This window comes from Malania oleifera, chromosome 5 (genome assembly GCF_029873635.1).
Source record: "Malania oleifera isolate guangnan ecotype guangnan chromosome 5, ASM2987363v1, whole genome shotgun sequence".
NCBI classification, from domain to species: domain Eukaryota; kingdom Viridiplantae; phylum Streptophyta; class Magnoliopsida; order Santalales; family Ximeniaceae; genus Malania; species Malania oleifera.
In genome coordinates, this window is record NC_080421.1 from 15,884,718 (window position 1) to 15,899,665 (window position 14,948).

The 14,948-nt window shown below is 35.8% G+C and overlaps 1 protein-coding gene across 2 annotated transcripts in view; it reads right to left on the reverse strand.

Annotated features, from left to right (window-relative positions):
* LOC131155384 (protein CHROMATIN REMODELING 25) overlaps window positions 1–10,270 on the reverse strand; it is a 36,349-nt gene extending 26,079 nt beyond the window's left edge. The window contains exons 1-11 of one of the 2 annotated variants that reach the window (XM_058108470.1): window positions 9,960–10,158; window positions 8,942–9,322; window positions 8,580–8,666; window positions 8,189–8,429; window positions 7,998–8,123; window positions 7,818–7,874; window positions 7,618–7,704; window positions 6,311–6,406; window positions 6,012–6,062; window positions 5,381–5,455; window positions 5,184–5,270 (exon numbers count right to left, since the gene is read on the reverse strand). In XM_058108470.1, coding sequence (XP_057964453.1) covers window positions 5,184–5,270; window positions 5,381–5,455; window positions 6,012–6,062; window positions 6,311–6,406; window positions 7,618–7,704; window positions 7,818–7,874; window positions 7,998–8,123; window positions 8,189–8,429; window positions 8,580–8,666; window positions 8,942–9,322; window positions 9,960–10,132 — 1,461 coding nt within the window. In that variant the 5' untranslated portion in view covers window positions 10,133–10,158. Of the gene's footprint in view, window positions 1–5,183; window positions 5,271–5,380; window positions 5,456–6,011; window positions 6,063–6,310; window positions 6,407–7,617; window positions 7,705–7,817; window positions 7,875–7,997; window positions 8,124–8,188; window positions 8,430–8,579; window positions 8,667–8,941; window positions 9,323–9,959 lie in introns of both variants that reach the window. The other variant, XM_058108469.1, reaches the window with a different exon arrangement.
* Between the last annotated feature and the right edge of the window lie 4,678 nt (window positions 10,271–14,948).

Here is a 14,948-nt window from a genome sequence, read left to right on the forward strand (position 1 = left end):
TCAATCTTCTTCTTCCCCCCCTTCTTCTCTTCTTCCTCCCCCAATTTTCTGCAACTTCTATGTCCCTCTGCTGCTGCTGCTTCTCCTTCAATTCTTCTTCATCTTCATCTACCATTCTCTCCACTAATCACTCTCCCTCTTTGTTAGTCTCTCACCTCATCATCTTTGTTCTGAAATTTCAGTATTAAAAAAAAAAGACACGAAAGGCAGTTTCTGAACTTTTTTCTGAAATTCCAGCCATGTCCCCATTTGTTTGAACACCACTTTCCAGCCACCATCCTGCAACACCACCTACACCATCAAAGACAGAACACACCAACGCCCCTTCCCCTATATTTTCATCCCCTTTTGATCACCAGAACAGTCTCATGCACCGGCCAAAAGGATTCCAGCCATCGGCCCCCTTGAATCCCTTACTTTTGGTGATTTTTTTAACACACTGGACACTACCAATAAATTCCTCATCCCCTGATCTCCCCTCGACCAAAGTTTCATCACCAAAGGTGCCTCACCAGTGGCGCACAGGCCCCAACATGCGGCGTCTGAGACTGGGAAACTTCCAGTGTTCTGCTATTTCCAATCTCGCAAAAAATTGCTTCAGCCAGGCGATTTTGGGTTTTATCCACAATTTGACCTGCAAAGTGATATATTGATTGTGGACATAATATACTGCAAGCAAGCGCAATAGTTTGACACAAAACCCTAGAAAAAATTGTCGCTGCCAGCATAAAAAATCAGGTTTTGTTGCTGTTATTTGTGAATTTGTTTCATTTCAGCAGGACAATCAATATCAAGGTGAATTAAAGATAGTTTTTGAGAAACTAGGAGTAAGACTTGTGGGAAATTGTGTTAAAGGGTTGTTGTGATATATAGCTGCAGCATATATATGCATTAATTCAGCAACATGGTGACAAATTATAGGAGAAAAAGGAATGCCATTTGCTGAACTTTGGGTATAATTTCAATCTTTTCGAAACCTTTCTCAAATGCGGAGAAAAGATTTACAAAAGCATAATTGATAAAAGATGTCCAATGAATGTGGTTTCTATAATGGAGTCACTTGAATGCAGCTTCATGCGGAAGCTCACCCAAAGCCTTATGTGATATCTTGGGTTGATAACTCTACCTTACATGTTTATGAAAGATGTTTGGTTCCTATACAAATGGGCGACTCTTTCGATAGTGTATGGTGTAATATCATACCTATGAAGATTGGCCATGTACCCCTTGGTTGGATGATTTGGGTGTGACTCAAGGGCATGAGAACAAATATGTCTTCCACTAAAATGGTAAGAAGATCATTTTGAAGCCCGCTCTACCAATCAACCAAGAAAAGGAATTAGATACAATTACTCAACCTGGAGACACTACAAAGAAGGAAATGAATGTAAATGAAGATATCCAATGTCTTTTAGACATACCAATTGTTCATTGATGCTAATTTTCAATTCAAATCTATGGTGCTGCCAATAAAACATGACTTCTTACCTCATTCAAGCGTTGGCTTTCAAAAAGTCCAAGTTTGCTTCTCCTTTTTTTTTATCCTCCAACATTTCAAAATTTGAGGCCAAATTTTTTCCTAACTATGGGAGAGTTGATGTAGGACAAGAAGCAAGTCCTTGGGAAGATCCATGCTGGAGACTACTTAAGAAGAATTGGATTGATAATTGTTGGGTTTAATTAGTAGTTTACTATTTGTTTAGTTTAGTTAAGATAGAATTATGCATATTTGGGGGCTTGTTTGTAATTTGTGTATTCTAGGGGTATCAGGTATGTTTGTAATGCAATGTAGTTTTAGGAGTATGTTTGTAATTTCATGCGTTTAGAGGCTTTCTTATAAATAATGTGTGAAAGCCATGATGTAAGCAATTATTGATGAATTTGAATTGGAATTGTACATGAGTTCCCCCTTGTATCTCCTCTCTCCTCCCTTCCCTTTCCTTCCTTTCTTCTATTTTTTTCTAAATTCTCCCATGGCTGCAGAACCTTGATGCTGCCCCTGCATCACCTAGTTTTGATGATAACAAACTACTTTATACTAATGGCTTTGTGTTTAAGTTGTTTTTTAACAAGGTTTCAAACCACTAGAGTTGAAGAATTGGGAGAATATTAGAAGACTTTATTTGTTGTATTTATATAATTTTTTTCTCATATTGTATTGATCTATAACTTGTATATCTCTAAGAATATGAAGGTCATGGATCAAAAGCAATTTAAGTGGGAAAAACAAACAAAATAGATAGATTGTTCCGGGTTGTCCTACTATGGCAGTCGACTGGTCAACAGCTAGAAGGGCATCAACTGGTCCTAGCAGAATTGCCAAGTGGTCAACCACCCCTAGTTGCAAGTCAACCAACCTAGGCAAAAAGCTCAAGCAACCGACTAGCCAAAGAAAGCGGTCGACTAGTCTTGCTTTTCAGAGACTCCAACAGTCTGTTTTGCACTCTAATGGCTAGTGCTTGGTCGACTAGCCTATGACACAAGTCAACCAGTCTGAATAGAGAACTAACTCTAACAAGCAGAAAACAGCTGGTTTTGCTCCTAACTCCACATATATGCCCATATTAAGCCCAAGGAATGTTAGAGAAGCTATTGATATTGATTTTCTAAGTGCTCAAACTCTTTCTTCTCTCTTAATCTATTTTGTGCCTCAATTTGCTCACTCTTGAGAGAGCTCTCCAAAAATCTTGTGTCATCATTTGCATATTTCTTCGAGAGTTATTTTCTTGTGCTTCAAATTGTAAATCAATCCTTATGAGGATAATTTTTGTTGTAAGTAATTGGTGTGATTGGTTACCTTGTCTCTGTATAGAATACGGGGTGTATTGGTATCCTTGCCACTATTAAAGCAAAGGATTAGTGGAACCTCAAGGTGGTTGGCCTTGAGAAAGTGAACGTAAGCAAACATAGTCGAACTACTATAAAAAGCATGTGCATCTCTCTTCCCTACCCTTTTAAATTGCTTTAATATTTGAATGATTTACTTGGTTTGTTGAATTTGTTTAGATTTTGTATCATGCATTTAATTTTCATTAAACACAATTCAAGCTCCCCCCCCCCCCTCTCTCTTGGGTTGCCACTTGGACCAACAGAAACATAGTCACACACCCAGCTCTCCCCAAACATACCAAAAAAGTTGATTCCAAACCCTTCAAGAAAAAAAAAAAAAAATTGTGCAAAAAGCGATGAGAAACAGGATCTAACAAAATGAAAAGAGCACACATCCAAAGATAAAGATTTAGAAGGCCTCCTACTCTTCAAAAAATTGTTGGCATTCACTATTAAGAACAACCAAACAAATGAAAACTTTAATCTTCAGGGGAATTTTGGCCTTCCGAGTACAACCATAAGCTCAAATAGCACATTTAACTAATTCAAATTATCAAAAAATAAAAAAAAAATTGCAAAAAAACTCCTCCTAAGAATGAAGGGTCCACAATTAAGTGACTTTCCCATTAGAAGGGCAGAAACCCTTAAGCAAACCCAACAAAGCTAAGAGTTCATCCACCTCCCTTTATTAAGAGACCTACGAAAATGGAATCCCAAGAAAGGTTTTCCCCATTAATGATGAAAAGAGAGGAGAGAACCTAATGCCAGACAAGAAGCAGGTATTTGGATGGATCATTTTGACCCAATTTGGAGGCCAATGTCAAAGAATAGGGTCAATGGTTTATTGGGTCCCAAACCCAAATTTTCTTACTTAGTTGGTCATTTAATTATGTGTATTTAGTTGGTTTGTATTAGGATTATGTATTTTTGGGGGGCTTGTTTGCAATTTTTGTGTATATGAGGGGTATAATTTTAAATTAATGTGATTTTAGGGGTATAAAGACCAAATACATAATTAGCTTATTAAAAAAGGGTTTTCCAATTCAAAATTATCAAACCTAGCTAATTTCTCGTGATTTTGAAATTATGCAATATTTACACTAACTAAATTCCATTTATACTAACCCTATGTTTGGAGGGGCCTTGAATTTCGATTTGTATTAGATTTGGATAAGAAAAAATCCAATATAATTTTTCAATGCGTATAGGCTTTCTTATAAATAGTGTGTGAAAACCATGTAAAAGTTGGTTGTTGAATTTGAATTTGAAGTGAACGTGAGTTTTCCCTCTCTCCTCTCTTTCCCTTCCTTCTCTTCAACTTCTTCTAATTTCTCTCCATGGCTGCAGAACCTTGATCTTATATTGTGGAACGAGGATAGGCGATAGAAACGAGGAAAAAAGAAATGAAGAAAGCAGAATCACTCACCCAAATATCTTCCCAAAAATGAATATGAGAGACCCATTACCAAGAACAAATTTAGTGAACATGATAAGAGGAGAGTAAAGTTGAGAAATACACCTCCAAGGACTCAGGGGAATGTCTTATCCCCACATTTGCATCAAGCTGCTTAGAGACCTTCTCCACCATAGGAACCCAAAACCCAACAAACTTAGGATTACCCCCAAAACGAACCCCTAAATAAGTCAAAACCCACCTTAGAATACCACAATCAGCTAAAGAGGCAAAATACAAAGATCTAGAGCCACTCAAGCTAATACTAGTCATCCCACTCTTACTCAAATGTATTTTTTAGCCCGACATCTTCTCAAAATTTTGTAAGATAGATAGCACATGTGGAAAAGACTTTTCATGATCATTAAGAAAAAAAAAATTCATGTTATCAGCAAACTGAAGATGAGACACCACTCCCAGTCTACCCCCCCACTTCCCACACCTAACCCTCTCACAAAACGTCTATCCGCCGCACTGTCAGCCTATCTATCATCAGCAATTCCTCACTTTATAGAATCCAAAAAAGCACCAAACCAAGATAAAGAAGTTCTGACCGAAATCTACTGGCCTAAGAATGGCAGCAGTTATGAGTTCGTTTATTACTGATGAAAATCCATAAGCTTTTATTTTAAAAAAGGAAACAATTAGACAAATGTTTCTACCTTCAGTTCACTCTCAATTCAATGTAACAAAGCTTTATCTGAACTATATGCATATTGCTGAATGGAATTATCTGCCTTTCAATACTTACCAGAGTAGAATAAATCATCTTTACAGAACATGTATACAGTTCACTATTTCACAAATTTGTAACCACCAATACTTCTAGAATGTACCAAATTTCCTCAAAATAGATCCATAGGATCACGTAACCCAAAGTTGGATCAGCAAAGAATTATACCTTTGGATGGTTGCAGAGCTTCTTAAGAGCTGTAATGTAAGCTAATATTTTTGATTGCTTTATTTCTTCAGCAATTACACGCTTAACCTGCACTAGAGAGCAAATAAAGTGATCCATCCAGTCAACCAATCTCACTGTAAGCAATAGCAATTGATTGGCACTACAGATACCCCTTATAAATCAACAAGAGAACCTACATTTTTGGAATGAATAAAGTGGTTATAAAGTTCTGACTGGAGAGGAGTCAACTTGCAGCAAACAACTTCAACTATCTGCAACAGCAATGTTCAGAATGGCAAAATTTCAGTCCCAAATCTATTAATATTAACCATACATTGATCAAAACAGCACAACAATTGACATTGATACTGGAAGAAATTAAATTTGTATAAAAATTTCAAACTATCAATCAAGAACTGACCATCATCCTATTAGGGTCAATGAACTGTCTGGTTGCAGTGCAAAGTAGGTGTAAGTATCAAGATGGTCAATATGAATCATCATATGATAACTGAATGTAGGGGTTTAATTATATCTTGAATAGAAGAGCTTATTTATACTTTTGATAGCTGAATATAAAAAAAAAAATTAGTATGCTATGTAAAAGGAGAGCAACAAACAACTTGACATCTGTATCAGGCAGAAAATACACAATACATCTTGTATACTTAAGGGCCCGCCAGTTGTATAAAACAGTTTTATTTCCTATTTCAAATTTTTCACCTCACTTTTCAGATCAGCCTTGCAAATTATGTAGATACATTGTGCAAGCACTGCTTTAGTCTCAATTTTCAACCAATATGATGGCATATGGATTAAAATAAATACCTTTGGTGGTAAGTGATTCGACAGAAGTGCATTTGTCCTGCGCAATATAAACTGAAAAACAAATCCACAAGTTAGAAGGAAATAAAATACATTTAATGCAAACCTGGCTGTTCTCATAAGTAGTCACTTGTCACTTCCAACTTCCAAAGGACAAAAGAATAGCATTGGGCCAATTATTCATTATGAACAATGTTTAATTCTGTATTTCTGTGGCTAACATGTCACTCTCCCGAAGGCTGAAGCATTAAGTTAGTATAGCCAGCTTCCACAAATGCATCCTCGCAAGAAAGAAATATTACCTGATTTACTTTTGCACTTAATTCAGAAGAGCGTTCAACCCCCAGTTGCTTCTCTTCTTCACTGGCAGTAGGTTCTCTTCCACAAATGATTGGTGCCTTCATTTTGTAACAATTTAGAAAAATATAATGGGCACTAAATTTGTGTTAATGAAGAGGAAAATAGAATAAAATAAAAACAACTTATCATTGAAGATACTTCTATCAAAATATGGAAAATAACTATTTTTTTCGAAAAAAGATTTGTAAAGGAGAGAAATATTCTGGAGATGGTCCTTCTTAAGACCTCACTATTCTATCAAAAGATTTAGTGTCGACAATATAAATATTACTTATGAAATCCCTATTTCTACTCCATAAACAACAACTAGTTACTTAAAACAAATAATATCAAAAATAATAGTTATCCAGCACGCAATCATACGTATGTGTGCAAACACGCGGACGCACACATACACACATATGTACATAAGCGCTCCCATAAAGAAAGTAGCAAGGGCACTAATTGGAACATCAAAGGCAGACATGGCAACCTCAAAAAATTGAATAACAACGGTGTTAGGAATGGTCTGGCAGATATTTCTTGGTTAAGAAGGAATGTTGCTTTACTAACCTAATCAATGACAGCAAAAAACAAATGGGTAGTGTGAAATTACATGCCAGCAGATACAGATTGCTTCTTGGTAAAATAAAAGGATTCTGTTAGATCAGGAAAATTAAAAATTGCAGATGAGGCTCCAAAAGAGGAAGAAGCAAGCCAGCAAGAGGCACCTTAAACTGTGTGTCAACAGATCAAACTGCTATTAAATTTCCAGCATATGTTTATGTGCTAGTTCAATCATTTTATTGCTAACAAATTCTCACATTCATTGCATTCAAAATGGTGATGAACAACTCCAAATTTCAACTAGTTTTAAAACAAACCAGACACACTCCAGCACAAAAACACACCTCAGCCCAAATAAACACACACAGATACACATATAGACACTGAACAAGAAGAAGAACACTTAAATGTAAAGCAAACGGCTTACTTCAGAGTTATGGACACAGAGTGAAGGAGAAGAAGAATAACAAGAAGCCTAAATGTAAAGCAAACAGCTTACTTCAGAGTTATGGTGAAAATATGTAGCATCACCCAAAATTCCAGGATTTGTAAAGTCCATTAAAAAGTTAAATTTCAACTAGTTATATGATATCAAACCACACACACACTCCAGCACAAAAACAAACACCAAATAAGCACACACAGAGATACACATATAGGCACTGACGAAGAAGAACACTTTAATGTAAAGCAAACAGCTTACTTCATAGTAACGGCGAAAATATGCAGCATCACCCAAGATTCCAGAATTTGTAAAGTTAACCATTGCAAAGAACTCTTCTAGATCATTCTGTGGAGCAAAATACAGTTGAAAGAGAACAAGAAAAATGCATTATGCTAGAGAACCAGAAATATATTATCATAGGGCACAAAAAAAAAAAAAGATCTACATATGCCTCTCACCTGCATTGGAGTTCCCGATAATAGTATACGGCGGTTGCATGGGAGCGCGGCCAATGCCTGAACCAAAATTCATAAAAATCTCAGAATAATATTAGACATTTACATTAAAAACATAAATCTGAGTGCAGGCATACATGCACATCTATTGAAAAGGAAAATCTAAGTTACAAAATGCCTTACCCGATTTGTTAATGTCTGGTCATTTTTCAGCCTATGCGCCTCGTCGCATATAAGAAGGTCACAAGAACCACTTTGGTTGAATTTTGATGAATGCATTCGGAATGTTTCATATGAAACAATTAATACCTAAGAAATATAGAGTGAATCAGTAAATGTTCTCAGAAATTGCCAAAATAGTTATGCCAGTTTACCTGAAAAGGGCTCCGAGGCCTTGTGAAACTATCAATTCCAGAGACAACATCATCTCGGGTGCTTTCACAAAGAGCAATAACCTGAACTCTTCCTCCTAGCCACTTAATAATTTCAGCCTCCCAGTTGCTCACAAGACTTGTAGGAGTGACAATGATTGCCTTATTAACCATTGGTTTCCCATCAAAGCCCTGGCGAAGAAGAGTGAACAGCAATGCGATTGACTGCAGAGTCTTCCCCAAACTGCAAAAATAACATGAAGAACAAAAACCATGAAAACAATCTCAAAAAAGCAAATATATTTACAAAAAAAAATACAGGCACCCTCTAACAAAAATCATCCCAATTAAAATAAATAAATAAATAAAAAGTGATAAACAAAGAAATATTTACCCCATATCATCGGCCAAAATGCATCCAAAGATATTGGCAGAGCCACATAACCCAGAAACACAGTCAAACATGAACTGAACCCCTTCTCTGCATGAAAATAAAGGTCAACTTCAGACAGTGAATAAAACAAATATATATATATATATATAAAATTTAATTACTGAATATCTAACTCCTAAAAATTCAAATTAGATCCAAATTGGACCAGGTGAAAAAAGATAGAGATAATTCAATGAAAATATAATAAAATAAGGAGTAGTTCCATTTGATTAATTAACAGGCTTACGGCAATGAATCTATAAATAAAAGTTGCATTGAACAAATATTAAACATGTGTTCCAAATTCTATCTCACAGGCATACCTTTGATGGGGTCGGAGGAAACGAACCAGCAAGGGGTCCACCACAATTGGTGTCAAGTTACAAGCTCCCTCTTCTGGCTCTTCGGGTTCCCACAACACTAAAGGATCAATCCCAGGTGGCAGACTCACAATCTCCTCAGACACATCTTTCTCAGTCTCAAGAGGGACATTGAACCTATTGGTTATTGCAACCAATGCTGGCCTTGAGGAGCCCCATGGGACAAATCGTTTGCGAGCCCAGAGACGACGAACAAGCTGTTCGTTGTGATCACTGTAGCCCTTGAGGCATGGAGATTTGAAAGGTTTTCTTGCAACAGCTGCTCCATCTGTCACTGAAAGCACTCGAGGAAGAAGTGACTGTCTTTTCACAACTAGATTGCCTCTGATAATTTGCAACAATAAATTCATTTTAATTCATGCAGATCTAATTGAGAAGGAAAAAAATTATCCATCAAATGATACTGACTAGAACCTTTTGTTTATCCCTGTAACTAACAGTAATTATTGGACAAATGAAGCACGGGAGATTGTAAGAAAATTTTCATGAATACATAGATTCAACCAATGCTTTAGCCGGTTGTAAATTAAAATTATCAAATGAAGGAACTGGAAATTTCATTTTTGAGGATTGAACTTCTAATTACTTATTTAAGGATGCCAGATGCAACCAGGAAATTAATAACACCTGAGTCAGAAGAGAGCAAATTGGCAAAAAAGGATTCATATAGCCCAACCCACCTAGTGGGAATTTAGGCTTGGTTTTGCTGTTGTTGTTTAGTCAGAAGAGTGCAACGATTTAGCTCGGTTGAGTTATCTTTTTTAAACGGGATGTAAGCAATTGTAAGTAGCAATCATTACATACACATAATTTAGAATACAGCATACAAGACCGTGATAATACTTGCGAGAATTCCAAACCCTAAATTGAACTGAAAGAACTTTCCTTACATATTAAGGGGCGCAGAAGTATGCAAAATATGGCAAAGTATAAAATTATTTGATTGAGAAATCCAAGGTACCTCACCAGAGCAGCGACATTCTGCGACTTTGTATGAGCGCTCGACGGAGGTGAATCGAGGGTGTATTCTTCATCGCCGTCGTCCACGAAGTTGTCCTCATTGTCAATCTCTCCAGAGTAGTCATCTCGGGAGTCGCTACTATCAGGAGACGAATGAACTTCGTCGTCTTCCATGACAACCTCCTTCGGACAGTCAGTGCGAGGAGAGAGAGAGAGAGAGAGAGAGAGCGCTCTGCGCTTTGCGGTTTTAAATCTCCAAATGTAGCGGGAAACTAAAGCGGCTTCGTGAAGAAGCTAAGCCAAAAACAAAAAAGGCAACGTCTGAATTGGCATTGGTATTTCATTTGTAAAAACTTAAAGTATTAAAGATGTGATATTGTTAAAATTCTTTATTTGGATACTCTGATTTAGATAATTAAAAAAAAAATTAGGATCATTCTATTTTTTTCTATTTTTAATTCTGTGCATATTATAAAAAATGAATACGTTTATATTTCCAATTACCTATTTTTGTTATCAATTTTCAACTATTTGCAGAAAAATCGAAAAATCAAATTTTATAATTTTCATTTGTTTTCGTAACTACAACAATAATAACAAAATCAAGTCTTAATCCCACTAAGTGGGGTCAGTTATATGAATCATTTTCCGCCAATTTATGAGATCATGGACCATTTCTTTTGATAGATTCAAGGATATTAAATTCTTACTTACTATCTCCTCCCAAGTTATTTTAAGTCTATCCCTACCCCTTTTACTGTCCCCCATAATAACTAAGTCACTCTTCCTCACAAGTGCACTATAAGGGTTACGTTGCAAGTGTCCATACCATCCGAGTCGTCTCTCCCTTATCTCATCTTCTATAGGAGTTACACCTAACTTACCACAAATATGTTCATTCCTTAATTTATCTTTCAATGTTATATCACTTATCCATCTAAACATTCTCATCTCTGAAACTTTTACTTTTTGGATGCTATGTTTCTTCGTCACCCAACATTCCGATCCATATAGCATAGTTGGTCTTATAGCTGTCCTATAAAACTTCCCTTTCAATTTTAAGGGTATTCTACGATCACATAGCACACTTGAAACACTTCTCCATTTTAACCATCCTACTTTAACTCTATGCATTACATCATCTTCAATTTCTCCTTCAGCTTGCATAACAGATCCAAGGTATCAAAATCTACAAGTGCTATTTATTTCTTTATCATCAAGTTTAATTTCGTCTTCAATATTCCTCCTAACATTACTAAAATTACATTTCATATATTCTGTTTTATTTCTACTTATTCTAAAGTCTCTAGACTCCAAAGTTTCTCTCCATAATTCTAATTCAACCTCTACTCCATCACCACGACGCTCATGGGGAAGTTCTCTCCAAATCTGCCGAAGCGGATCGTTGGTGAAAGTAAGTTGGAAATCATCCCTAAGTTAAGGTAAGGCTTTTTAAGTCAATTTTGATTTTATGATAATTATAGGAAATGATGTATGCATGAAGATACTGAAGTTTAGTACTGTGAGTTTTCAGTTTCAGGGTATTGATCAGGAAATCTTACGGGGGTTAGGTTAGGATATTTTAGGGGTTTTCTTAGTAGTCAGGTAAGAGAATAAACTAAAACAGTTACTTTTCATGCAAACTATTATTATTTATGAGTAACTTGATTTTCTGAAAGTATTTACGGTATTTGAATATTATGGAATAAATGTACGTTTGAGAAAAATATTACTAATGTGATGAAATGTATATGTAGTAATCGGGAAAAATAAAATTTAAAATAAAATAATAAAATAAAATAATAAAATAAAATTAATTAATTAAATTAACAAGTAAAATGAATAGAATGATAAGGAAAATATATATATATATATAAATATTAAAGCATGTATATATATATATATATATATGTGTGTGTGTGTGTGTGTGTGTGTGTGTGTGTGTGTGTGTGTGTATAAGTAAGTTATTATGATATGCATTTAATATATAGGTTAAAGGTATATATATATATAGAAAGTGTGAAAGCTTCTTCAAGAAGCTTTACTTTAATTAATGATTACTATATATAAAATATAACTTAAGCTTCTTCAAGAAGCTTGCTTAGATTTTTTGGAAGTGCTCTCTCTCTCTCTCTCTTCTCTCTCTCTCCTATGACTCTCTCTCTCTTCGATTTCGGGCTAGTTTTACGCCGGATCGACAAACCGAAGCCACCACGACACTCCTGGCGAAGTTCTCTACAAGTCTGCCGGAGCGGATCGTCAGGGAAACGAAGTTGGATTTCATCCCAAATCCAAGGTAAAACTTTATATTTAATATTTGGATTTTTGACAGTTGAAGAAAGTGATATACGCATAAAAATACTAAACTTTAATATTGAAAATTTTCAGTTCAAGGGGTGTTGATTGGGAACGTTGGGAATCATCCCTAAGTTGAGGTAAGACTTTTTAAGTCAAATTTGACTTAGTGGTAGTTATAGAAAATGTTGTACGTACTAAAATACTAAATTTTAATTCTGCTTCAGGGTATTGAGTTGAGAACCTTGTGGGTACGGGAAAGATTTTCTTAGGGGCTTTTCAGGAATCAGGTAAGGGGATAAACTAAGCTAGTTTGTTTTGAGAAAATGCATGTATATATATATGTAGCATCTGGTTTCAGGAAAAATAAATATATTTATATATATAATTTATATTTGAAAAATACTGTTTAAATAATGATATGTTGAATACGTGAAAAATTTGTTTAGTGTGGCATGAGTATAAAAATGTTGTGAAATACTGTTTTCTGGGAATGGGGACGATATGGATTTCTATGATGGAAAACCGGCGTACAGGCTGAGATATTTATATATATATATATATATATGTGTGTGTGTGATTTGCCGGCGTATGGGCCGTGCTATGTGGATATGTTTGCCGGCGTACGGGCCATGCTATGTGGATGAGATTTGCTAGCGTACGGGCTGTGCTACGTGATTTACCGGTGTACGGGCCGAGTTATGTGATTTGCCAGCATACGGGCTGTGTTATGTGATTTGCCGGTATACGGACCGATCTATGATAAAATGTGTAATTCCGGCGTACGGGCCGATGATTTTCATGAAATATGTATATGTAAAAAATGATATGATTGATTTGATAATTATTGATATGAGATATCCATATATCACGATTTTAGTATATATATATGATATCAGAACCTAGTTGGCTTGGTCTAAGCTAGCACTTGCACGGTACCGTTGTTATGTGTCCATGGTCCTCGTGATCATGATATCTGTGTTAACACCGCTATACGAAGTGGTGTGAGATTGGATGGTCGATGTAGTTATTTTCAAGAAGTGTGCTGTTATCGCCCCTGGTGTACGGACCAGTCTGGGTAGACCCATCGGACCTACGGACTACTGTTTGACTTGGCAGTGGTCGGCCAACCATTGTCAGGTCCCGCCTTTGGGCCACACAACCCAGTCATGTGGGGGTAATACATGACAACAGCCAGCTAACCTACCAGGATTGTTTTTATGTTATTATTATTATGATATGAGATGAGAAATGTTTATGAAAATGCAGTATGTTCTGCCATGTTTTGATATGCATATGTTTTCCCATATTTGATAAACAGTATTGAATATGTTATGTATGATATATGTAGAATACAGAATACTCATGTTGTCACACACTGGTATTAGTTTATTTCCCTTACTGAGAGGTGTCTCACCCCTAAATCTTATACATTTTTTAGGAGCCCCTGATAGGAGAGTGGGAAAAGTACCGCTGATCTAGATCAGTTGTTTGCCCTCTTTGGAAGGGTAAGTTTTTGGTAGGGACAGTTAGGTTTTGTGGGGATTGTCCCTAGATTTCATTTTTGAGATGTATATACTGTGAGATAGTAATTGTAGTGACTCTGGTATATGTTATGCACATTATGATGAGATGTATATGATTTTATACTTTCTGCTGCGTAGGCTTCTGCTGTATGTTTTGTTATATCCTTGGTGCTCACGGGCCTAGGTGGATTGTGACCTGCTGAGTTGGAATGTATGATGTGATGATAATTTATTTATAAAATATATATATATATATATATATATATATGTGTGTGAAAAAGGAGCAGGTCGTTATAGTATACATATATGTATGAGATGCTAGAAATTAAGATTTTTAAAATATAATGTATTGTTTTATACAACAAATGTGTGGCATGAATGTTATTTTCCATGAAACAATATCATGATACAACGATGATATGAATGAAATTTTTTTTGAGAAATTATGAAATAATACAGTACTTTACAATGTCGAATTACATGATAAATGATTTATTTTCAAAATGATATGTATGATATGTTTGGCACGAGGCCGTAATTATGATATGTTCAGCATAAGGCCGTAATTATGATATGTTCGGCATGAGATGTAATTATGAAATGTTTGGCATGAGGCTGTAATTATGAAAGATGCTATATAATCATGTACTATATGTTCAGAACCCGGATGTTAGTTTAGTTCAGTTCAGGAGCTCGATACCGTAGCTATATAGATAAGATATCTATGTTCAGATTAGTGCTAACCACTTCACGAGAGGGTGGGAGATGGATAGTTGATGTGGCTTTCAGTAGAGTGTGGACATCCACTTAGTAGTTCGGACCAGGGTGTGGCGGTCTCATCGTACTTACAGACATATTTGACTTGGCAGTGGTCGACCAGCCATTGTCGGGTCCCGCTTTCGGGCTACACAAACCGTCATGGGGCGTAATACATGACACCAGCTAGCTATTCATCCTGGGTATGTTTTCAGTATTATCAGTTATAACAGATGCTTATGTACGTTATGATTTATTAATAAATATGAAAGTTTATGAGAATTTAGTATGTTATGATAAATGTTCACCGATATATGAAATGTACTATATATGTATAATTGCACTAAATGTTCATGTTGCCACACAGCTGTATTTAGTTTATTTTCCATTACTGAGAAGTGTCTCACCCCCAA